Below are 23,281 nucleotides of genomic sequence, written 5' to 3'. Positions count from 1 at the left end.
ACTCTGCAGGTCTATTGTGATTGGCTGATATACTGAGTGCCATCCAGGTTATGGGCCTTTGGGCTTTTGGAGGGTGAAAAAAACCCCCATCAAACGGAGCCAGCACTGGACCGTTTAATGAGAGGAAAGTAGGTTTGCCGTGGAAACAGCGGGCGGCTAGCATCGATCGGCAGGCTGGTCGGCCCTCAGAGGACTCGGTGGAGGCGGAGTGTTTTTCCCCCATTGTTCGGGCAGGGGTCAGATCGGCGAGGGCGAGCGCTGCTTGCAGACGCTCGGGCGGGGTAATGGCGGTAAGAGCCCCGCGGCTCCCGCCTGCAGTGAAAGCTCTCCCGCCGGACGCCGTCCGTCGTGTTTCTCTGAGGCCGGATTGGACGCAGTCGCTGATGCCCGCGGGATGAAATGAACAGGGGTTAGAGAAGCGGGTCTGAAACCCAATGGGGCGTGGCTGGGGGGCTGCAGTGGTACCCTTGAGCACGGTTCTGAAGCTGAGCTGCTTCAGTAAAAGTGTCCGGCTGTGTAATGGGGTTGCATGTACAGAGTGGAATCCAAGGCTCTGGATCAGAGCATCTGGTCAGAGCAGAAATGTAACATAAACAAAGCAGAGGGAGAGAGCATGTGCAAATCCAGCAAAAATAAAACCATTTGATTGTGTATGTTTCATCATAGCCCTTTAGTTTCACAAAGTGTTTTCTGCTTGGTGTGTTTTATTTGGATTGATCATAACCCTCTAGTTTCACAGCGTGTTTTCTGCATGGTGTGTGTGTTTTTTGGTTATGTAAACACTAGTCCTGTGCGGGGAGGTCTGGGCTTTGGACGGCGCTGCATAGGACCTGTTCCCAAAGGCAGAGAAGTTCTTGGCCGTTCTGTCAAAATCAGAGCTTTTCCCTCGGGTACAAATGCGTTAATATTTTCCGTGCCCTCGAGTCAGGTGACACAATAAAGGCAGGTGTTGTTTGTGCCGCACAGTAAAATACATGCATTAGACAGTCAGCACATTTGATATAAATTCCCCAATCTGGCAACCCGGGTGCCTCCCTAACAGCCTGTAAATGAGCAGCGGTCAGAGCAGAGCTGTGTGTTTCTGGGCAGTCCGGCTATTGACTGGCCTCAAAACAGAGCCGCTCTGTTTTCACAACCTGTGCAGACGAGGCTCCACTCGTATCGTCTTCTGCGAATCCCCCTACTCTCTCTGGAGGGTGTTTCGTCGCTGCTTCATTGCTTTTCGGGCCGGCGGTCCCAGTCAGAGAAGCCTCTGTTTTTTGCGTAGTGGTCCATCTCGTATGGCCGGGATGCTGCGTTGATTGGGTCGATATACAGGACCGGGCGTGAGAAGGGGGGGGGGCGGGCGACTCCAGATGAAGTGAACTTCACCTCTTAGGAGTGCGAGTGCTGTCACAAGACACGGTTTCCCCCTGAGCAAGCAGGGCATCATCCCTTCGCAGTATTGACATCCGGGGGGGGGGGGGGGGGGGGGGGGGGGGGGGGGGGTCGATAACATGCTTTTCCAGTGTCAGACAAAGCTCTCAGGCTCGAGTGCTTCTACAGCATCTGGCTTTTTTCCCCCCCTACTTAATGTGTTATGATTATATTTCGTTAATCGATGCTATTATCTTCTTGTTTACCTCGGTTCACCGGTGCATCGTCCATTACCCCCCCCCGGCCGCGAGCGCCAAATGGCCAAAGGACTCCGCGTTCCCCCCCCCCCCACCTCCCTCCCCCACCTCATGAGGTCTCCTTCCTCCGCCGTATTTTTAGATCCACTTTTTCTTGGTTTCAGCCATCTTCCCGCACGAGCTCGCATTCTTTAAGCTCAGCGAGTGCTCTGTAGAATAGAAGCGGTCCTGGTGTTAGAGCTTATTTTAGCCTTAGCAAAAAAAAATACGGGAATCCACAACACATTCATCTTTTTTTTCTGCGCAAAGTGAGTTAGTACACCACTATGTAACCCCGAGCAGAAAAAGCCTGCCGAGCCACCTCAAGGTTGTTGTGCTGAAGAATTTCACCTAGGGAAACCGCTTTGTTAACAGTCGATGGAAAATGGTGACAAAATTAAATGAATTGGTAACTACTGTGGATGTATTAAAAAGCGTGGCTTAAAGAGAAAAACACCCACTGGAGGAAAACACTTTATTTTATACAGCTTTGACTTCTGCTAACAATATAAATCCCAGCTTCTTGAATATGGACTGCCAGCAAGCACCATAGACAAAGAGAATTCTCTCTTTCTCCTCTGTGTGTGTGTGTGTGTGTGTGTGCATCACAATACTCCTGTGTCTGTTTAAGTGGCTCCCTGCTGCACATCACTGTCCAGTCACAGTGCTGACTTGGACTTTTCGCAAACAGAAGGCTCCACACAAAGCATTCGCTGATCTCACCGGTGATCTCTCCACCCATCCATTTAGCGTATTGAGCCGGTTCAATTTAGGACTGCCAGCCGCTAATACCAATGCAGCAATGCGTGCGCGGGGGGGGGATGGGCCGGGGGGGGCAGTGGGCATGGGGCGGGGGGGCAGTGGGAATGGAGGGGGGAGGTGGGGGGGGCACTGGAGTCGCGATTCTCACAGGACTTTGTTTCTTTTTTCTCAGCGTGGGTCATGTCGACATGGCGATGTCCCGTCTCCACCTCCCTCCCTCCCTCCCTGTCTGTGCGTTGCCAAGCGCTGTCAGGCGATGCCACTTATCTACTTTACGGTCAGGTTGGACACGGGGGCCGGCCGCTGCCTGGGGGCCGGGGCGTTAGCGCCAGTGCGCTTCGAGCGCGGCGAGAGTGCGCGCGTGACGGTCTGCAGGTTCTACGGCCGTGTCTATCTCCCAGCGCAGCCCAGACCCGAGCTGATGTACGGAGTCATGTGGATGTGAGGCTCTTTTATTTAGGGCATCAGAAAAAGTGAAGGACTTAACTATTATGTCATTCCATATCGCTCTTGGTCATGCATCTGAAAAAAAACTCACCGAAGTAAAGCATTTTGACCGCTCGGAATCCGTACAGCGTCTCGTACGCGATGTTCTCGACAGCTCCAGTTCTTGGAGAATGTAACCTTTATTATGACCCTAAGACATAAAGTAAGTACTGTAAAAGCATAATGCACCATCAGAAAGAAGGACGGCGTGCCCTGTAAGAAAAATCAATTTCACATGTCTTTAAAACGCTCCGTCATGGAGCTGCATGGCTGTACATGTGTCTGTGGTTTTCCGCCAGTACGTGTTGCCCGTCTCACTGTGGGCGGGGCAGAAGTGACGCTAATGAGTGAGGCTGTTTGTAACGAGAGGCTCAGCTGTTTCTAACCTTCACAGAGCACATGGAATCCGGCGGAATCCGGCCTTACGGAATGTGGAAGATGCCTCTGTGTTTTGGAATGCTCGGGTTGAGAGCGTTTACTCTGTGTCACAGTCCTCATGCTACTTTGGGGCCCAGAGTGCGTTTAAAAGGAGCGCATGAGGGCCAGACGTTACCCCACATACTGTTTATAAACAGTGTTTGAATGTGAAGCACGATGTGTGTGCACTGTAGCTGCCATCTTAAAATATGCGGTTATCACTTATTACTCAGTGACTAGTGGGAGGTGTGCTGATCCTAACATGGACATAGTCACATTTTTGGATGCATCTGAATTGCTTTCTTTCCTTCTCACTGGTCAAAGGACCAAAAGTGTAGCCGGATGAGCTACATTTGGCTCCGGAACCACCGGTTGAATAGGCCTCCTCTCCTGTTCTGTAGTAAATTATGCGGCCTTTTGTTGTTGTATTTATTTATCGTGGCCTATAGGTGGAGCCAGAGCGTGTTTGTCCCAGTAAATATTTTGATGTTGTGGGAACAGTTTATTTCATTGGCCAGCAGGTGGAGCTGTGTCCCAGGAAAGGAGTACTGGGAGAAGACTACAGGGTCTCCTCCCCATGCCAAGATTTTTTACTTTTCATTCAGAGATTGTGTTCAGAGCTCTGGGGGCAGACACACTGGAGGGGATTTATATTTCTGACTTTCAGATGAAAAATGTTTGAACTGATGTCTATGATCTGAGTGCATGTGGTGTGTAAGTACAGGTGAACAGACTGACTGAGTGTGTGTGGTGTGTACAGGTGAACAGAATGACTGAATGTGTGAGGTGTGTAAGTACAGGTGAACAGAATGACTGAATGTGTGAGGTGTGTAAGTACAGGTGAACAGACTGACTGAGTGTGTGTGGTGTGTAAGTACAGGTGAACAGAAGGACTGAACGTGTGAGGTGTGTAAGTACAGGTGAACAGAAGGACTGAACGTGTGAGGTGTGTAAGTACAGGTGAACAGAAGGACTGAACGTGTGAGGTGTGTAAGTACAGGTGAACAGAAGGACTGAACGTGTGAGGTGTGTAAGTACAGGTGAACAGAAGGACTGAACGTGTGAGGTGTGTAAGTACAGGTGAACAGAATGACTGAGTGTGTGGTGTATAAATACAGGTGAACAGAAGGACTGAATGTGTGAGGTGTGTAAGTGCAGGTGAACAGAAGGACTGAACGTGTGAGGTGTGTAAGTACAGGTGAACAGAATGACTGAACGTGTGAGGTGTGTAAGTACAGGTGAACAGAATGACTGAACGTGTGAGGTGTGTAAGTACAGGTGAACAGAAGGACTGAACGTGTGAGGTGTGTAAGTACAGGTGAACAGAAGGACTGAACGTGTGAGGTGTGTAAGTGCAGGTGAACAGAAGGACTGAACGTGTGAGGTGTGTAAGTACAGGTGAACAGAATGACTGAGTGTGTGGTGTGTAAGTACAGGTGAACAGACTGACTGAGTGCGTGTGAGGTGTGTAAGTACAGGTGAACAGAATGACTGAATGTGTGAGGTGTGTAAGTACAGGTGAACAGCATGACTAAATGCCTGTGGTGTTTGGTGTGTTGCGCAGGGCTTGATGAGCAGTGGCCGGTGCCGGCGCGGGATTGGTGAAACTCCAGGATGACGACAGTAGCCGCAGAGTACGACCACATGGAGATCCAGCAGCAGTACACGACCGACGTCAACAACCGCTGGGAGGAGGAGTGGGACAACGAGAACAGCTCCGCCCGGCTGTTCGAGCGCTCCCGCATCAAAGCGCTCGCAGGTAAGAGCTCTCTCTCGCGCGTCGAAAACACTCGCAGGTAAGAGCTCTCTCTCGCGCGCGCGCCGAAAACGCTCTCAGGTAAGAGTGCTCACGCTTCAGAGATCTTGCGGGTATGAGCGCTTGCTGATCAAAGCCCTCACAGCTAAGACTGTTCACACATTAAAGCATTCACAGGTAAAAGCGCTCCATCAATGCGCTCACAGGTAAAAGCTCTCGTGCATCAAAATGCTCGTAGGTAACGGCACGCGACTCCGCCTTCGCCTGTGTCAGGGTGCCATGTCTGCTCGCCGGCAGGAAATCCCCCCTTAAACAGGGATTTTTCCCAACCTGGCGAGTTTTCCCCTGTCCTGTGGCCGCTGGTTTGCGTTAGTGCTCTGTGCTCTGTACAGCAGGCTGGCAGCTTCATTCATCTTCCTCATTATGCACGGCCTGTCCGGAGAGGCCAGAGATGGATGTGATATCCGTCCGATTAGAGGAGTCTAAGGCTGGATGTCTGGAGCTGCCTAATGGATGTAGTGAGTGAAGCCAATCAATACCCGAGGGTGTGGCTTCCTGGAACTGCAAGGACAAGGCGGTGGGGGGCGGGGGGTGCAGCAGCATCTTTGCTTAATTTCAATCAATTTATCAATTGTGTATCATGTCTATAATCAATGTATAGTCTCAAACACATTAAAAACGTTGTGACTTATGTTACCATAGCATTGAGTAGAATTCAATATAAAATATATAATGATTCTGCAATGCAGTATATAAATTGTATCTTTGTAAATAGCTGATTGTGTCACTTCGTAGTGACACCTGTGTAAGGCATTGTGCCAGAAGGCCTACAGGGGGCAGCAGAGAGTCAGACAGACTGATAATTCCACAGTGGCTCATCAGGGGTGCCAGACAGCTCTGCTCGGAGCAGAAGGGTGTACCCCCATCTCTCCTGACAGGGGGAGGGCGTACCCCCATTATCTGTGGAGCTGTGGGTGTGTAGCTGCCGTTGGTGAGGCACACATTAGTGTCAGGCTGAGGGAAAGTGACAGATCGTGGGCTGAGAACAAGGCTAATAAGGCTAGCGCTTAGCCCTGCTCCGCTGGGGAGTTTCTACCTCGTTTTATACACAGCAGAGACCTGCACCAGTTCAATGGCCTCAGGTGGATGGTGTACCGGGAGAGCGCCACCTACCTGCCGCTTTGGTCAGTCAGATCAGGTTCTTGTTCTTTTAATTTCTTACCTGCTGGTGGGTTAATGGTTCTGTCTTCACCCCCCCCTAGACTGGAGAAGCTGAAATGTAAAAAAATGAGGCGGTGATCTACGTGACCTTCACCGTACGGCTGTGCTTCCGTGGCACACTCTTCACCGGGTCCGGTTGGTGCTGGGAAACCGGTTGGTCGGTCTCTGTCCGATCCACGGTGGCCGGTCGGCTGCTGAATAATAGATGAGCTGCAGGCTGTAACCGAAGTCGCGGTGCGTTCGGCAGGCTGGGGGGGTCGGCGGGGGGGGGGGGGGGGGGGGGTGTAGCAGATTGTAGGGCAATGTGCTAGTGTTCCACCCAGGAAACCCAAGCACCTGAATTATTCACACGGCCGTTAAATATGCAGGGGGAGGCTGCTGGTTACATGCTGAAGAGACGATGCACTGTACACGCATTTTAAAGAGTTCAGCGCAGTGCAGTTTGTGAGTGATCTCATCAAAAAACATTTTCAGCATGCAGAAATGCCAAGTTACTCATGCATACGGAGCACTGTCTATGAGTCATTCATCAAAACCTACTAAAGCTAGGCCTGCCATTAGAAGTATTCATATAAAAATGAGGCTAAGTTACAACAAACAATATTGGCAATCATTATTGGAAATAAGCCTGTTGGCTTTCTCGTGTTTCTATCCTCAACCATTTTTAAAGGATTACTGTCTGCTATGCAGGCTTATAAAATCTCGTTTTTAAATTGTCAAATAAAATCATTCATTCAGTCAGTCTTAGCTCACACAAATTAAACAAGCTCTATTCAAAAGCAAATGCTATCCAGTGTTTCCTAATAATTTCATGTAAGTTGGCCCTTGACCATCTGAAGAGAGGGTGGTCATTGTTACCTTGTGGATTGTTCACACCAGGTAATCCATCCCCCAGGATTGGGGAGGTCTGTCCATGCGTCATAAGCAGCAGGTGTCACCCAAGGCGGGAGAAATACTGACCACCAGAGCAGAAACAACGAGGTGGCCACGCCCACATCGCTAAAAATACACACGTCCTGAATTTTACACGCAGGAGGCCCCCCCCCCCTCCCCGCCTCTACCCTCGCTCTGTCTCTGTCATCCTTTCCCTCTCCGCATTCGGAGGGCAGGCGTGAGTTTACCGCCACTGTGGTGATTACACTCCGCCATCCTGGCGTCCCGCAGTGAGAGAGAACTCCATTAACATCCACTCAGACACATTCCTGCCCCCCCCCCCCCCATCAAAACTCCACACGGGCATTAATCAGCTGTTTTCCTGAAGGCACCCACCCAACACAAACATTAATCAGCTGCTTTCTGAAGGCACCCACCCCCCTAGATGGAATGGCCTGGTAAAAAGCTTCTTCTATGCAATGTCTGTGGGTCTTATGGTGGGTCTTCATTACTCATGTTCATCAACAGCAGAAAATCATGTGCTAACTTCATGAAAAGCCTGCTTTGTATGCCTGCGTGACTGCATTAATCAGTGCAGCAGAACTGTACGGTTTGCACAAGCCCAGAAGGGATCCTGGCCACATTCGCATGAAAATTGATATTCCTCTATGGTGAGTTTTGTCTGGGTAGAGCCTCCGCAGGTGATTACGAATCGCGGTGGGAGATGGAAGAGAACGCAGATCCGCCATTGTCAGAAGACGATGCTAATTCTAATGCACAGGAGGTGAATGGGGGTCGGGTCTCATTAGCGTACCATGTCGGCTAATTATAGCCTGCAGTGCAGCAGCTTGATCCAATTGACAGATCGATGATTTGCATAAGAAGAGGAAGAGGGGCATTATGGGATATGCCCGCTCGATAGTCAAATGCTCCTGTGCTGTGTAGCTCACTGTGATTAAGGAATGTAGCTGCAGGGGCTGCTGGGTGGCATGGTAAAATGGTGGGGGAATGGAGATTTGGGCGGGGCTTAGCGCCAGTGTCTCTCATCGTCCCGCAGCCAATCAGACGAGGGCGGACTGAGTAAATGATGTATGAGGAAGTGCTCTGAGAGCACCTGAGCTCATTAAACAGTCGCCCGGTGTACCCGATAGGGAGGGAAACCTGACACCCATCAGCCTAATGCAGAGACTCGGCCTTCGTTGGGCTGCGAGTTCGGGCCCCGCAGGTACCGAGAGTGTCCGGTTTCTCCTTGCCTTAAATTACCTCCCTGAGTCGGCCGTAAGACCACTCACCACTTCTCAACACGAAGCACTGATCTTAAGGGGCACTGAAATGCATTGCTGAAATGCCTTATTCTTAGAGGAATAACACAAGGAGATGTGTGATCTTTTTAAAGTCACGTTCAGAGCAGCGATGGGGTTCATTCCATTAGTCAATCAACCAAATGAACTGGAAAAACACCCCATTATGTTCTATTGGGATTCTTCAAATAATTCATAGAATTTCAGTTGCTTTGCTGAATTCCATGAGTTGAAATGGAATTGACCCCAGCCTGCTTCATAATGACATCACAAAAAGGTCTCAGACAGCCTCAGTCTGAAGATGTGTGGAGACGTGTTTCAGTTTATCAGCAGCAGCTCTGCTTAATGTAGTGTGTTACATCAGCTCTAGTACTCCTGTGGCTTCCCCTGAGCTACCTGTACAGGTGAGCTCTAGCACACCTGTAACTTCCCCTGAGCTGGCTACACAGGTGAGCTTTTGCACACATGTAGCTTCCACTGAGCTAGCAGTACAGGTGAGCTTTAGCACACCAGTGGCTTCCCCTCAGCTACCGGTACAGGTGAATTTTAGCACACCTGTAGCTTCCCCTGAGCTACCTGTACAGGTGAAATTTGGCTGTGGTGCAGGCTTTACCTGACCTGTCAGTCACTTACAGTTGACTACTGGGAGCATAGACCAGAGAGGGCATGATTCTAATCCTCAAATCTTTCAAACTTTTTTAATTCCTTGGATTACAGGGGGTGCAGGGGTGCAGGGGGTGCTGGGTGTGTATATTTGTAACAGAAGGGTGTGGTTTGCTGTGCCAGCGTTTGGCCTTCACATCGAGCTGAGCCGTGATGTTCTGAGCGCACGGGGGGGGGGGGGGGGGCATTCCGCTACCCCACCGGGGAATGCCGTCTGATCCCAGATGAGCACGGGACACACCCATGGGTTGAATTCTTGGGCGGGGGTAGCCATTTCAGGAATCAGTGTCAGCTCTTAAGTATTTGATTAGCCTGGTAGTTTATTTGGCCTGAACTTTCTGATGAAGTCATGAGTCACAGCTGTAATTCACGCAGGTCAATGACGGAGATGGAGAGGGGGTAGAGTTTGGGGTGGGGTGGGGAGGGGTGGGGAGGAGGTCATGGGGGGCAGGGGGAGGTGGAGGAGAAAGCAGATGTGCAGCATCTGTATTCTTGAATGGGCTTCAGATCTTCATCTCTCCGTGTGTCATCCTTGCCCTCGGCATCTGGATCACATCGCCAGCTGAGTCTGCCGCTCTGGATTGCCTACACTGTATGTGTGGTATCTACGGTATTGCAGAAGCTGACTATATGGTGTGTGTTGTATCTATGGTATTGCCGAACCTGAGTATCTGTTGTGTGGTATCTGTGGTATTGCTGAAGCCGAGTATCTGGTGTGAGTGGTATCTGTGGTAGACCTTTGTGTTGTGATGGCTGGAACAGCAGGGAGTCTCTTGGCCAGAGAAATACGACACAATGAGCACCCCAGGGCCTTAGGATCCTTCAGCCATGAGTCTTACACTAATTACACCTCATATTTCACCAGGGAGGTGTAACTGCCGGTCATGTAACGAGTGGGATTTATTAAACAAAAGACAGGAAATTGCATCGCACAATTAAAATGTGAACTGCCGGTATTCATGTCTTGCGGCAGGCGGCGGACCCTGGGGCCGGCTGCTCTCATCCGTGATTTATCGCGGTTTTGTTCTAGAATGTTCAGCATGTTTATGGCGAGCCGTGGGGGGGCATCAAACCGTCCTGGACATTTTGTGACCGAGATTTGAATCCCCCTACTCCCTCCCTCCCTCCCTCCCTCCCTCCTTCAACTCTCTTTCCCTCCTGCTCTCCTTTTCTTTCACTCTCTCTCTGTCTCTCTCCTCCTCCACGTCCTTCCAGTGAAACAAACAAAAAATATCCAGAGGGGGGAGGCGCGTTTCCCTGGAGACAGGTCAGGCGCGTGGGGGCTGAGGCTTGTGATCAGCAGTCAGACTGCAGATGCACATGTGCTCAGGGTTCATACAGTTCAGTACAGTACCCCTCCCCCAGCCCACCACGCCGCCCCCCCCCCCCCCCCTCCCCCACTCCGATCAGTTATTTATTTGGGCTGTTTCCCGGTCCCAGGAGCGACCTACAGGTCTTGTGGTGTAATGCGCGACCCACACCGAGTCAGAGAGAGGAGGACTAGCTGACGCGGGACCGAGGGTCGCTGTTAAAGCTGCTGGCCTCCTTTTCACAATGTGTTTGTGCTTATTCAGCTGTTTTCCCCTGTATCTCAGGAACCCTTTTCAGACTGTGTAAGTGTGTGTGTGTGTGTGTGTGTGTGTGTGTGGTTTATGTACGTGAAAACCAGAAGACTGCAGAGCTCAGAGGTGTTGGGGGTTTTTCTTGTGTGTAGGTGGCTCAGCACTGTACTCTATGTAGATATAGAAGGTGCAGACCTGATATAGGAGACCTGATATAGGAGAGCTAGCCTTGTGGAAGTGTTGGAAGGTGATCTGTTTCATGCCCCCCTGCTAACACACACTAAGGAGCGGGTAGAAGCTCTTTCATCAATGTTATCTCTCTCAGATGCTTAAAACCTACGACTGAATCTCCCACTTCCAGTGCATGCACAAACGTTATGGCCGTGGTGTGGCGTTTTCATTACCGCCCTCCGGTGATAACCGCAGCCCACCTGTCTCACGGTCGTTCTGTAAATTCAAGCCCACTAATCTCTCCGTTTTTCACATTTTAATCTTGCTTAGGGTTCACTCTCTGCCCTCTTTGTCACTTGTAATGAGTGATGTGTTTCCTCTACCATCTCCCCCCCCCCCGACTCCCCACACACACATGCACACACACACACACACTCAGGGGAGAGTCTAAGTAGTGTGAGATATTTTCTGTGAAATTTCCTTTGGTGAAAAGAGGGATTATCACTAATCTATATCTTTGAATTAGATTTGCAACAAAAAAAACCTTGAATAATCAAAGACTAAGTGAAGAATTTAAGCTCCCATTCCCTCACAGAAAGATGCATTTGTGTGTTGCAGAAAACATCATGAGATTTTGGTCCAATCTCAACTGTAATCCCACACATTTAAATAACACATCTCATTTTTTACCTCCCAGGCAATCTAAAAGGGCGCTGGCCCTTTAAGAGCAGATAGCGATGTTGAGGTGTCCAGTCCATTCAGCTGGCTAACAGAGCTGAGACACGTTTGGATTAACAGCAGGCTCCTGGAGGCAGTGCGTGGTTTAACAGTGTTCTCCTCACTTTCTTTCCACTGAAATCCGAGAGCTATTCAGTCCTGGAGCCGCTCTCCAAGATGCTTCTAACTCTGCTTTGTCTGACAGATGAGCCGTTGCATTTTTTGTGGGGCTTACACATTTTGGTCAGTGGAATTGTCGTGGGGTTTTTTTTGGGGGGGGGGGGGTCTTAGATTTTCAGGATGTTGCTTCAGAAAGGAATGTGGTCACATGATTCTTCCCAGGGCAGACTTTGCTTTTACCATTTGGGGTGGAGGTGGGGTGCGGGGAATGGGGGGAGGGGGGTGTGAATCATATCCATTTTAATGATCTGCAAAAACAGGAAGCAAGGGGAAATCCTGGCCAGAATGTACCCCACCCGGCTTAGTAGACTTGGTACGTCCCATTTCCTCCTCCCCTCTCCCTCATGGTAATGAGACGGTGACATCACCACTAAATACGTGAGTACTGACTGGCTGCTGGTTAAATTACAACCCCCTGCCCCCTCCTCCCCCGCCCTTCCCCCCTCCCCCTCCCTCTCTCTGAGGGTTTGAAAGGTGCGCTCGTTGTCCCCCTCATCCAGAGCACTTCTCCCTGAGTCTGCACTGTTCCTACCACCCTGTTTCAGGACGTCCTCTCTGACCCCCACCAGCTGCAGGAGGGGTGTGTGTGTGTGTGTGTGTGTGCATGTGCGCGCGTGTGTGTGTGGGGGGGTCTGGTCTGGGTTTGAATGAGCAGGGTGGCAGAGAGCGAAGGAACAGACAGAAGCATGCTGTACTGGAGTCTTCCTCAGACAGGGGGCTTGTGATCTAGGCAGGACAGAGAGCTGAACTCCCTCTCTCTCTCTGTCTCTCTCTCTCTCTCGGTGGAAACCTTAGTCTTCTTCTTATTTTTAGTTTACTCAGCTGGATATTGTTGTGGAAGGGGGCACTTTTCCTGTACCCCCCCTGCTTTTGTTCGTCCCCGTTGTGTGGGATCCCGGCGCTGGTTTTTTTGGGATTTTGGGATGATGGAGTTGGAACATGTGTCCAGCATGCCGGGGAGCCTCTCCCCTGGCCTGGATTCGGGACGCCTCTCTCCCGGGCTGGATTCGGGGCGCCTGTCCCCTGGACTAGATCCCGGGCGCCTCCCCGGGTTCTCCTCTCAGGTCACCTTCAACTACAATCAGCTGGAGGGGCGCTTCAAGCAGCTGCAAGGTAGGGGCTCACCTGTGCCTCGGTTACCCGCGGCGACCTGCCCCCACGCGCAGCGTCTGTGCACCTGTGTGCTTCTGCATCTGGACCTCTGCGTGTGTCCATGCGGCTGCGTGTTTGTTTGTACATTTGTGTGTGTTTGTGCACTTGTACGTGTTTGTGCAGCCGCACGCGCTTGTACATCTGTGTGTGCTTGTGCATTTGTGTGTGTGTGTGTGTGTCTGTGTTTGTGCATTTGTGTGTTTGCGAGTGTGTGTGCAGCTGTGCATTTGTGCGTGCTTGAGTGTGTTTTCAAATTTGTGCATTTTGCTTTTTGACGGGTTCAGGAGGAGCGGGTTACTGGGTTAGGTCTTTCCTTCCCTGTTTTTTGTTTTTAATTGAGAAACAGCCCCCACCCACTCCCAAAAAGGGGGGCACTTCATGTCTGGGACAGGAGCCACTGGTTGGGGATGACAGGACTCTAAGGGCTTGGTTTAGATGGGTATTTGTGTTGTTTTTTGGGAGGGGGAGTTGTTGTGAAAGGCAAGTGGGGGAAGTGGTGCTTTCCGAAACGATGTTTGACTTCACCCCCGAGTCCCACATGTCACGCCTGGACCGGCCTCTGATTGGCTACTCACAGACAACAATAGCGGGGGAGACAGAGAGAGAGAGAGATGGGAGGGGTCTTTCTGCCCCCTGTTAAATGTTGCATTTTCAAGGTGCAATTCATGGGAGGGGTGTGAGGGGGGGGTGGGGGTTTTTGACATTGCTTTGTGTGTGCCTGTTACATTGTGAGAGCTTGCTATCTGAGCCTCCTCTCTGGTGTATTAATTATAAATAAGCAGTAGAGGGGACCTGTGAGCTCCTCCAGCTCACTCTTCTTCCCAGGTGTCTTTCTGCAAATGATACCCAGAATTCCTGGGGTTGCGGTGGCATAGGAAGTAAACACATTTTATTGTGTGTTCTCCCTCCATGTGGAATTTCCACTGAAAAAGTAAAATTCTTACTCTCCCAGAGTGCCTCTCTTTCTCTCTCACTCCCTTTCTCCCTCTTTCTCTCTTTCCCCTCTCTCTCTCCCTCTCCCCCACTCCCTCTTTCTCTCTATCTCCCCCTCTCTCTCTCCCTCTCCCCCTCTTTCTCTTTATCTCTCCCTCTCTCTCCCCCACTCTCTCTTTCTCTCTATCTCTCCCTCCCTCTCCCCCATTCCCTCTTTCTCTCTCTATCTCTCTCTCACTTCCCCCATTCCGCTGTTATTTAATCCCTCCTGAATCTCTCACGGAACTCTCCAGAGCAGAAGGCGTCGAGCCCCACGTCCTAGCGTAACAGGACATGTTTTCTGTGTGGAGTTTTGCGGTGCTTCCTCCCCCCTGTGAGGGCTGAGTTTATTCGTTTCAGCAGTGAAACACATTCGGCTGTGAACTGGCACAGGTGCTGAGCGGGGCTGCACAAACTCCTCTGTGTAATAAAAGCTCAGACTGTAACATCGTCGCAGACAGACTATAAACACCAGGAGACCATCCAAAGTCTCTGTCCCCTCAGTTGTTTATCAGTGAGCAAAGCACAAGACTCTTCGGTTCTGTGGGGTGGTGTCCAGGAATGACTGTGCAGCGTTTTTAAGGCATAAATGTTTTTCCAGCGGTCTGTGGTCTTCTGACTGCAAGGCTCAAATCCACCGATCTCAGTTCTGGATTTTAACACCTCGTTTTTTTTTTGTTTTTTTTTTGTTAAAGAAAAGACTGCCCTTGAATGCCACACACAGTGTCTGAAGATTGGCGTGAATGAGGCGGTTTAAGATTGATGGCAGGGAACAAAGCCTGCTAGCAATGTCAGGCCTTTCTCCCATTCAGTACCTCACAGTGAACTCATTAGCATAACGATGACAGAGAGGGGTTGCTAAAGATGCCCATTTAACGGCAGACTCCTGCAGTTGTACGCTTGTGTCTTTTCTGGATTATGACATGGGTCTAGTTTCTGTGCTTAATGTTTCCGCCTATTTTGGCTTTTTTATTTCAGTCTGAATGAGAAACACTCTTTTACGGTTGCAGGGAGAATGTACAGACGAGCCCACATCAGTCAGAGAAACTGTAAAACTATCGGCTGCAAAAGTAAAGGAGGAAGTCTGTCTGACATTCCACATAAAATTCCGCGCGAGAGCGGCCAGCTTCCCGACTTTCCGGGTTCCTGGTCCTGCAGCTGGGATTAATGGTGCGGTAGTCGGACCTGAGGCCAAGCCTCTGTGGCCAGTCAGAGGGAAACTGTGACGGCATATCCGCTGGGTCGGCATTCTCCTTTAACACTGTAAGTGACATCACCGACGTGACTTCCTGTCTCTCCAAATGGCCACTTCCTCTGGGTTCTCGAGTGCCCACCCACTTTATCCACTTTTGTTTTTGTGGGAAATTAATTATGATACCAGCTTCCATGGCTGACTTCTATGAGTTTCTAGGTCAGAATTCAGTGTTTTTTCGAAAGTAATTGCTGCAGCACGCAGTGTGTGTCCTGGTAAACGGCGGTGAAAACAGATTAAAAAGTGAGTCGTCCACGCTGACAAAATTTGAATGTAATCAGAGATTTTAAACTTACACAAGCAGGCGGTTCATACTGTCAAATAAGTGCCTGCCTCCCTATGGAGGGCCGCAGTGTCTGCAGGTTTAACTCCAGTCCTGGAGGACCGCAGTGTCTGCAGGTTTAACTCCAGTCCTGGAGGGCTGCAGTGTCTGCAGGTTTAACTCCAGTCCTGGAGGGCTGCAGTGTCTGCAGGTTTAACTCCAGTCCTGGAGGGCCGCAGTGCCTGCAGGTTTAACTCCAGTCCTGGAGGGTCGCTGTGTCTGCAGGTTTAACTCCAGTCCTGGAGGACCGCAGTGTCTGCAGGTTTAACTCCAGTCCTGGAGGGCTGCAGTGTCTGCAGGTTTAACTCCAGTCCTGGAGGGCTGCAGTGTCTGCAGGTTTAACTCCAGTCCTGGAGGGCCGCAGTGCCTGCAGGTTTAACTCCAGTCCTGGAGGGCCGCAGTGCCTGCAGGTTTAACTCCAGTCCTGGAGGGCCGCAGTGCCTGCAGGTTTAACTCCAGTCCTGGAGGGCCGCAGTGTCTGCAGGTTTGACTCCAGTCCTGGAGGGCCGCAGTGTCTGCAGGTTTAACTCCAGTCCTGGAGGGCCGCAGTGCCTGCAGGTTTAACTCCAGTCCTGGAGGGCCGCAGTGCCTGCAGGTTTTTGTGGCTTCCTTTCAATCAGCAGCCAATTTAGGCCTTGGAAACAAAGTGTGTGAACACTTTACAAAGTCAGTGACTGAAACTGAACTGAGACGCACCGAAAACCAGCAGGCGCTGTGGCCCTCCAGGACTGGGGCTACGCTGTGGCCGTTTCTCTCTGTCCCGTCGGATGACATTATTCCTGATCCTGCGTTTTTAGAGCCGGGATGACAGGGTGGGGACCCCGTTTTGAGAGGCTGGAACGTGGTGGTGAAATGTGGGCCCCTTCTGATGCGCCATAAATCCGCAGCGTGTCGACAGACTCCTGCGTCCTGAACCCCCTTTGAGAAGCGGGGAGTGCGGAGCGGGGAGAAAGCGGGGTTCTCTCTCTCATTTTTTTTTTTTTTTGACATTTCGCACATGCTGCACCAGGAACACAGCGTTCGTGGAAAAAAATTGAGTGATGGTTTTTTTTTTTCTTTTAGGAACCTTAAACTGGCGTTTCAGCACGTCTATGCCGGTGTTAGGTTCATTTTTCCTTTTCAGCGCAATTTTTTATGTTTTGTTATGAGGTATTGAAGGTTGTCTGACTGACTCTGGGTCCCTGAGGGTGCCCAGTCTTTTGCTAAAATATGTTCCGCATTACAGCTTGACACAAACTTGAGAACTGTGTTTGGCGTGATACAAATCCCTCAATAGCAGGAGTTTGCGCACATGTATGTAATTACGGTGTCTGATATACTACCTGCTCCCTGACCCCTGACCCTTGACCTCTGATGCTGTGGTGTTACCTGCAGCGAGCTGTACATATGAATGAAGAAAACACCTCGTTCGTAGTCCGAGGACCGGGCTGCAGTGAGAAGCAAATTAAATAACTTTATGAGCGGCTCTGTTAGCGACTTTGTAAACTGTGTGACTCAGAATAACAGAATTGGGCCTTGAGGATGTAATGGTCTGGTTCTGGGCCAGGAAAGGGTGCATGTGTCACTGGGGTACAGGTGACCTTCCTCTGTGTGTAGTTACAACCACAGAGTGTGCGAGAGAAAGAGAGAAATAGAAAAAGAGAGAGAAACAGACAGAGAGAAAGAGAGGGAGAGAAAAAGAGAGAGAAAGAGACAGAGAGAAAGAGAAAAAGAGAGAGAAAGAGACAGAGGCAAGCAGAGCAGACAGGCTCTAACACTGGCTCGTGCTCGTGTTTGGAATGTGGCGGTTCTGGCGGACGTGCGGAACTCGCTGATGCGTGTGACTTTCCGGATCTGAACCCGGGCCGGAGCACAAAGCGGGCCCCTCACGCCGAGCCCGGACAGACGGGCGGACAGACGGGCGGACAGACGAGCGACTCCAGACTGAAGTGGCGCTTTTGTGCCGAGGCAGCTGCCAAGTCCCCCCACCCCCCAAGGCTTGGCTCAATGGCTGTCTGTTCCACCACCACTGGCAAGGCTGGCAAAGAACCAGCGGAACTAAGAGGGAGACGGAGTGGGGAGAGAGAAAACAGGGCGAGGAAGAGCAGGGGCGTGGCTTCATCTTTACAATGTTTTCATTTCAATTATTTTCATTTTCCCAGTGTTGCCCCCCCCCCCCCACCTCCCCATCCTGCCTCTGCTGGGAGATATAAAGCTGGGGTGCAGTGTGTGTGTTAGCGGGGTCACGGGGTCTGTGCTCATAAAGCTGTTCTGAAGGAGAGGGGAAGTGCCACAGCATGAAGAGGAAGAGGGCTCCTCGCCTGGTGACACATTTTTGGGGTGCCGTTGTTAGCATTTATTAGTGCCAGATGGGGGTGAGTGGGTTGGGGGGGGGTGTTTTTGGAGCGGATGCTTCTGGACGGGGAGGAAGGGGCTGGGGGCTGACTGTGAACCCCACTGAAGGATGAGCCAAGAGCAGGGGGTCACCCTTGACACTTTGGGGTCACCGTGGCAACACTGTGCCTTTACAGATGCTTTCAGACTTATTCCACACTAATCTCAGACTTACCCCAGACTTATCCCAAGTCTGTCCAGTCCTGTCTGATTGATTTGAGATATTGAGACATTTACTGATGTCAAAGTCAACTTCATTTGAAGGTCAGTATTACCAACTTAGTTCTCAAAATAATTTACAATGAAACAATGAATATATGAAATAAAATAGTATGCAGTCACACATATAGCTAACACAAATATAAATCTCTGAAATGCTCTCCTAAACTGGGTCTGTCTGATGACATACTACTAAAAATAATATCATTATTTTTAATAGTGGAAGTTATTTTAGAAATACTTTTCTTTTAAATAGTTCCAAGCACTCCTAAAAGTTTTTTTATTATGCTTGTTAACGCTGAACACCCAATGACTATTTCGTCAGTAATTTTATAGTAGCTTCAGGGGCATTTAGCGTTTGAGCCAGCTGCAGCAGTTCACGTCAAAAAATACAAGTCAGCTGGTGATGATCTGGCTGCCATTTTGAGCCATAAAAGATGCTGTCATACGCATAGCGGAGAGATTACAGATGTCAGAAATGGCGGAGTGCACGCGGACGCTCTGGAAGACGAGGCTCGGGTGTATCCTCAGCAGCTCCGCCCTCCCTGAGATGTTCCCTGTCAGCAGATTAGCCCGCCCTGTGAGATTACTTCTCCGTGTAGCAGAAGAACCACGCTCACTTAATCACTGTCACTTACAGAGCTGAGCCTCCCCCCCCCCGCCCACCCCCTCCTAAAATCTGACACACTTCAGATCTGACATTCAGTTTTTGTTCTGTACGGTGAATTCGGCTGGCCCCGCAAACGGACCCGTTCTAGGATCTGTGTGCGCTAAGACCTGTCATTGTGAAATAGTAAGGCGAGCCCTATTTTCTATGTGAGAAAGTCTGATGTGAAGGTGGATCAGCTGAAAAGGGGACAAGCTGCTTAATTTAAAGGTCATTTGGAAGATCAAAGGCATGGAGGTTCTTTCTCTTTGTAGAACAACTTCAGAAATGGACAGAGAGAGAGAGAGGCATATAGTCGTATTTGAGAACCACTACTTCAGACACTGAATTTAAAAAAATGTGGGGGTCCTGCTAACAGCCAAAATCACGTCCTTCTCAGAGGTGCATCTTTTCCAGTTTTTGAAAAAAATGTTGTTTCCATCATATTTGGTGTTGCCTTTTCACACCATCACATAAATATTCCCAAAGCGTATATATATAAAATTAACATTAACAGGAATGAATCATCATAGCTGTCATTAGATTTCTCGGTACTACACAGTGCAGCTGGTTCTGGGGTCTCACAGCTTGGTGCTTTCGGTTCGCTACGGTGCAAATCCCAAAAATCGCACAGTTCTCTCTGTCAGACTTCCTTCCCATGAGGCTCCTGCAGCAGAAATCCATCAGCATTCCTGGACGGGCCCACAGACCCGGAGCCCAGAACTGCTCTGGAGTTGCGCTGGCGGTTCTGGCGCGGGGTCGGGATGTGAAAGCTCCGTTGGCGGTCTAGCCGCCAAACTTTGGGTTGGAGCCGTGTGACAAACGAGCCGTGACCGACAGGAAACTGTGACCAGCTACACGTGTAAATTATACGCACAAGTTCCGCAAAAGAGAAAAGAAAAAAACAAAAGTGCAGACTGTGAATTTCTCATTCCTACAATGTAGCCTGGAGTTTGCATTTAGCTGTAAGGAATTTTAGGTATGTTAATTTCCCTATGACCCCAGATGTGTTTTAGCAACGTGACCTCCATTTTGAATGCCAATTCACTTGTTTTAAAGGCTCTTGCCAGCTAGTGAAAATTCACAGAATGCTCTAGACTGACAGGTACCCAATAAGGGCTTAGAATTCTTCATGGTGAGTCTCCCTGTCACTCAGAAGTGCCCTATCACAGAACGCTCTGGTGTGTTCTGCCGGTGGGTGTGGCTTATCGGCTGCGATGGGAACCCCACCCCCACCCCCCAGTTTCAGAAGCGCCACACCCCTTCCCATCCCTTTATTAAACACAGATGTGTGGTATCATGAGCCTGTCTGTCGCTTGACTTTCAGACCCATAGCCCACTCCCTGAGGGGCCAAGCCCTCTCTCCAAAAAATAAGGACCCTTTCACTCTTGCCATGTACAAGGTGTCGAAGCGTCTTCTGAGAAAGGGCCTGGGGAAGGGGAAGGGGGGGGGGTGGTGGTTGGGGCACAGAGGGGCGGGGTGTGTCTTCAGTTCTGCTGGGATGGTTTGGATCAGGACTGTTTAGTCTGAGCTGGCTGAGAACACTGCAGACAACGATGCCTCATTGTTGGCATTCAGATGCTCAGAATCACAGCCGTGTTTTCATGTTTCCTTCCACGCCCGGTTGCTGGGCTCCTGAGACCCGTAACTTTTATTGGCCGCCTCGGCGCTATACTCACGCAGTCGCCTCACGTTTTGCCTGATTAAAAATACAGATTCCCGCAGTCCACTTTAAAGCCTCTGGCCTGAAAGGTAGAAAGTGTTGTAACTGCAGCAGGGGAGATGATTTTAAATTATCTTCAAATACTGTGTGTCCAGCATTGGGGGAGCCGTGTTAACAACCCCGTACGGACATAAGCACATATCATACATGATGTATGATCTGCTTCCTCTTCAGCAGGAAACAGAATGATATCAATAAATTATTTTCTGCAGGGTTGAATATATATATAATTGGAACTGTTTTCCCCATTTTGTAGCTACTAATACTTATTTCCAATTTGAATATTGATCTGAGTGACCAATTAAGGATCTTTTGGTCAAAGATTTAATTCTTCCAGTATTCAGCATTCACATATGTGTGCCTCACCTCAGATATGTGGTTCTGCCCTGAGAGAACCACATAGAAAGGACCGGCACGCGTCTAGAGAAACACGCTTCTACTGGCGTGTGGAGAAACACGGTGCTGTGGCGCTCTAATCTACGCTACATTACAGGCATTTAGCAGACGCTCTTATCCAGAGGCATTGATTTTCCGTGTCTCCATTCTAAGCACATTTTCTTCGTTGTCTGTTCCCGCAGATTAAAATCGGGCTGCTAACCTGGGTATTATTCTCTCAGAGGCCCTGTTATACCCCATTACCCTCACAGACCTTCTTTGTTGCGAATTCTCTCCCTTGAAGGTTGATGTTGAGATTGAGGCCTGTTTAAAAATCCAATCAAACCCATTTTTGCCCGTTCCCTGGTTTGTCCAATAATTCCCCCCCCCCCCCCCCCGCAAAAACTAAAATGAATGGGGGCTTTCAGACCATCCCCGGGAGCATTTGAAGGGTTGTCAGGTCCTTGGGCTTCGTCCCGTCTGTTTGTCCGTTCGTGGCGGGACAGGAAGTGGGGAGATGAATAATTTATTGTGGAAACGCGACGGCTTGCGCGGGATGATGGCAGAGAAGCGGGAGGAAGCCGCGGGGCGGAGCGGATTTTGGATACAGTGCGGACGGCCGCACCCTTCCTGCTCAGCGCTCTCCTGCCCCTGGGAACAGGGTCACCCCAAAAATGCGCTGTAACCCCCAAGATGCCATGACCAGAGTCACCCTAAAACAGTTTTATAGCCCCCAAAACACCATTACTAGAGTCACCCTGAAAACAGCACTATAACCCCAAAAACACTGTGACCAGAGTCACCCCAAAACATTGCTGTTAGCCCCCGAAACACTGACCAGAGCCACCTCAAAACAGCACTATAACCCCCAAAACTCTGTAACCACAGAACACAGAACATGCACACACACGCACACACACACACAAACGCATTGTGCTGTCAGATCCCTCACACGTAGTGTGTGTATTTTCCATCTCTCTCTTCACGACAGTCTTGTTTAATAGCTCTCTGAAGGATGTGAGCAACGCGACTCGCATTCGAAGAACGGCCCGGTCGTTTTATACATCAACATCGGCGGTTTATTTTTCGATCGAGCCCGCCGTCCACACCCAAAACAAACCAGCATGACCTCAACCTGCCCCCCCCCCCCCTCCCGGGCCTCAGGAAGTGTGTGGAATTCCATTGTACTGACCCACGCAGAGCTACACATGACCCCCCCCCCACCCCCACCCCCTCTCAGGCTTTCGCTGCTGTAGCCGGCTGGTGTTCTAACACCCCTCCCGCGGAGTCCCCTTCGCTCAGCGTGCTGCTCAGTGCTACGCTCGGATGTGGAGGTCCCCCTGCTGTCCCATCGTTTTTGGGACTGTATCTGGGAGCTTTAATGCGTCCCTGATGCCGATACGGTTCCCGCCCGTCGGTGGAGAGCTCGTGGTTTTCATACGCCGTGCAGCTGTGTAAGGGCAGGCTGTGGCTTTTGGCAGAGGGACCCGGCTGACTCAGGCCTGTGATTTAGAAACTGTTCCTGCTCAGTCCCCTAGAGGTCCACATCCTGGTCCCGGTCCGGAGAGCGAAACAGGCCATGTGCGATCCGATCTGATATGTCTCTCCTCTTGTGAATTTAGGGCCTGTCTCACAGGACTTTATGTACAGCTCACACTACAGTAAGACTCAGATGTTGTTCTTAGAGAGCTTTCATCGTCATGAAGTTATTGGATTAAATCGCACATCATATACAGACACATTATAGTGGGTGAGACGGAAAGATGAGTTCACTTTGGGCCGAGTCGGGCCCTACAGGTGCATGGACGACGTCAAGCAGGCAGGAAAAAAATGGCCTCTTCCTCTGGAAATTGGTGAACTTGTCTGTGTGACACAGACAGCTGCCTAATTACATGCAGGTTTGGGTTTGTTGGGCCTGAGGTAGCTGCTATGGAATGCACTATGAGCATGTATCACATCAGAGAGTGGGGCTGAGTGTTATGTGTGTGTGTGTGAGAGTGTGTGTGTGTGCATGTGTGTGTGCGTGAGAGAGAGAAAGAGGGAGAGAGCGTGTAGTATGTGTGTATGTGTGTGTAATGACTCTTGCAGTCTTGCACAATGCTTTGCAACACTTCTATCTCCTGCCAGAACCCCGCCAGTTTTAGTGCTCCAGTGATGGAGAAATGTTGCAAGGCATTGTGGGGCAGAAGGGCAGCGGAACTCTGCAGTAAGATTCTGCTGCTCCACAGATGATGGGCTACAGTCTTCCCCGCTTATAATATGAACGTCATTTTCATATTCAGCATTCAGGGGAAATGTGTTCCTGTAGTTGTGACAGATTTTACTTTCATGGCACCCATTTTTCCATTAAGTAATCTTTCAGCAAATGTACTTCCAAGTGTAGCACTCCACTCCACGTACCCTATAGAAGGTTATTCCAGGTCAGCCCTGTGTGCTTGTGTTTGCAGTGATAGTGCTGAAATATGCAAAAATGGTGTTTCAGCAC

The 23,281-nt window shown here is 50.2% G+C and overlaps 1 protein-coding gene across 2 annotated transcripts in view; it reads left to right on the top strand.

Moving 5' to 3' along the window:
* LOC118217506 (spectrin beta chain, non-erythrocytic 1) overlaps positions 1–23,281 on the top strand; it is an 84,966-nt gene that overhangs the window by 24,095 nt on the left and 37,590 nt on the right. Inside the window, exon 2 of one of the 2 annotated variants that reach the window (XM_035399392.1) lies at positions 4,882–5,076. In XM_035399392.1, coding sequence (XP_035255283.1) covers positions 4,932–5,076 — 145 coding nt within the window. In that variant the 5' untranslated portion in view covers positions 4,882–4,931. Of the gene's footprint in view, positions 1–4,881; positions 5,077–12,254; positions 12,875–23,281 lie in introns of those variants that run through there. The other variant, XM_035399391.1, reaches the window with a different exon arrangement.

Source organism: Anguilla anguilla, chromosome 2 (assembly GCF_013347855.1).
Source record: "Anguilla anguilla isolate fAngAng1 chromosome 2, fAngAng1.pri, whole genome shotgun sequence".
Classification (NCBI taxonomy): domain Eukaryota; kingdom Metazoa; phylum Chordata; class Actinopteri; order Anguilliformes; family Anguillidae; genus Anguilla; species Anguilla anguilla.
Note: the sequence above shows the minus strand (reverse complement) of the source record. Positions and strands in the feature narration are given on the sequence as shown.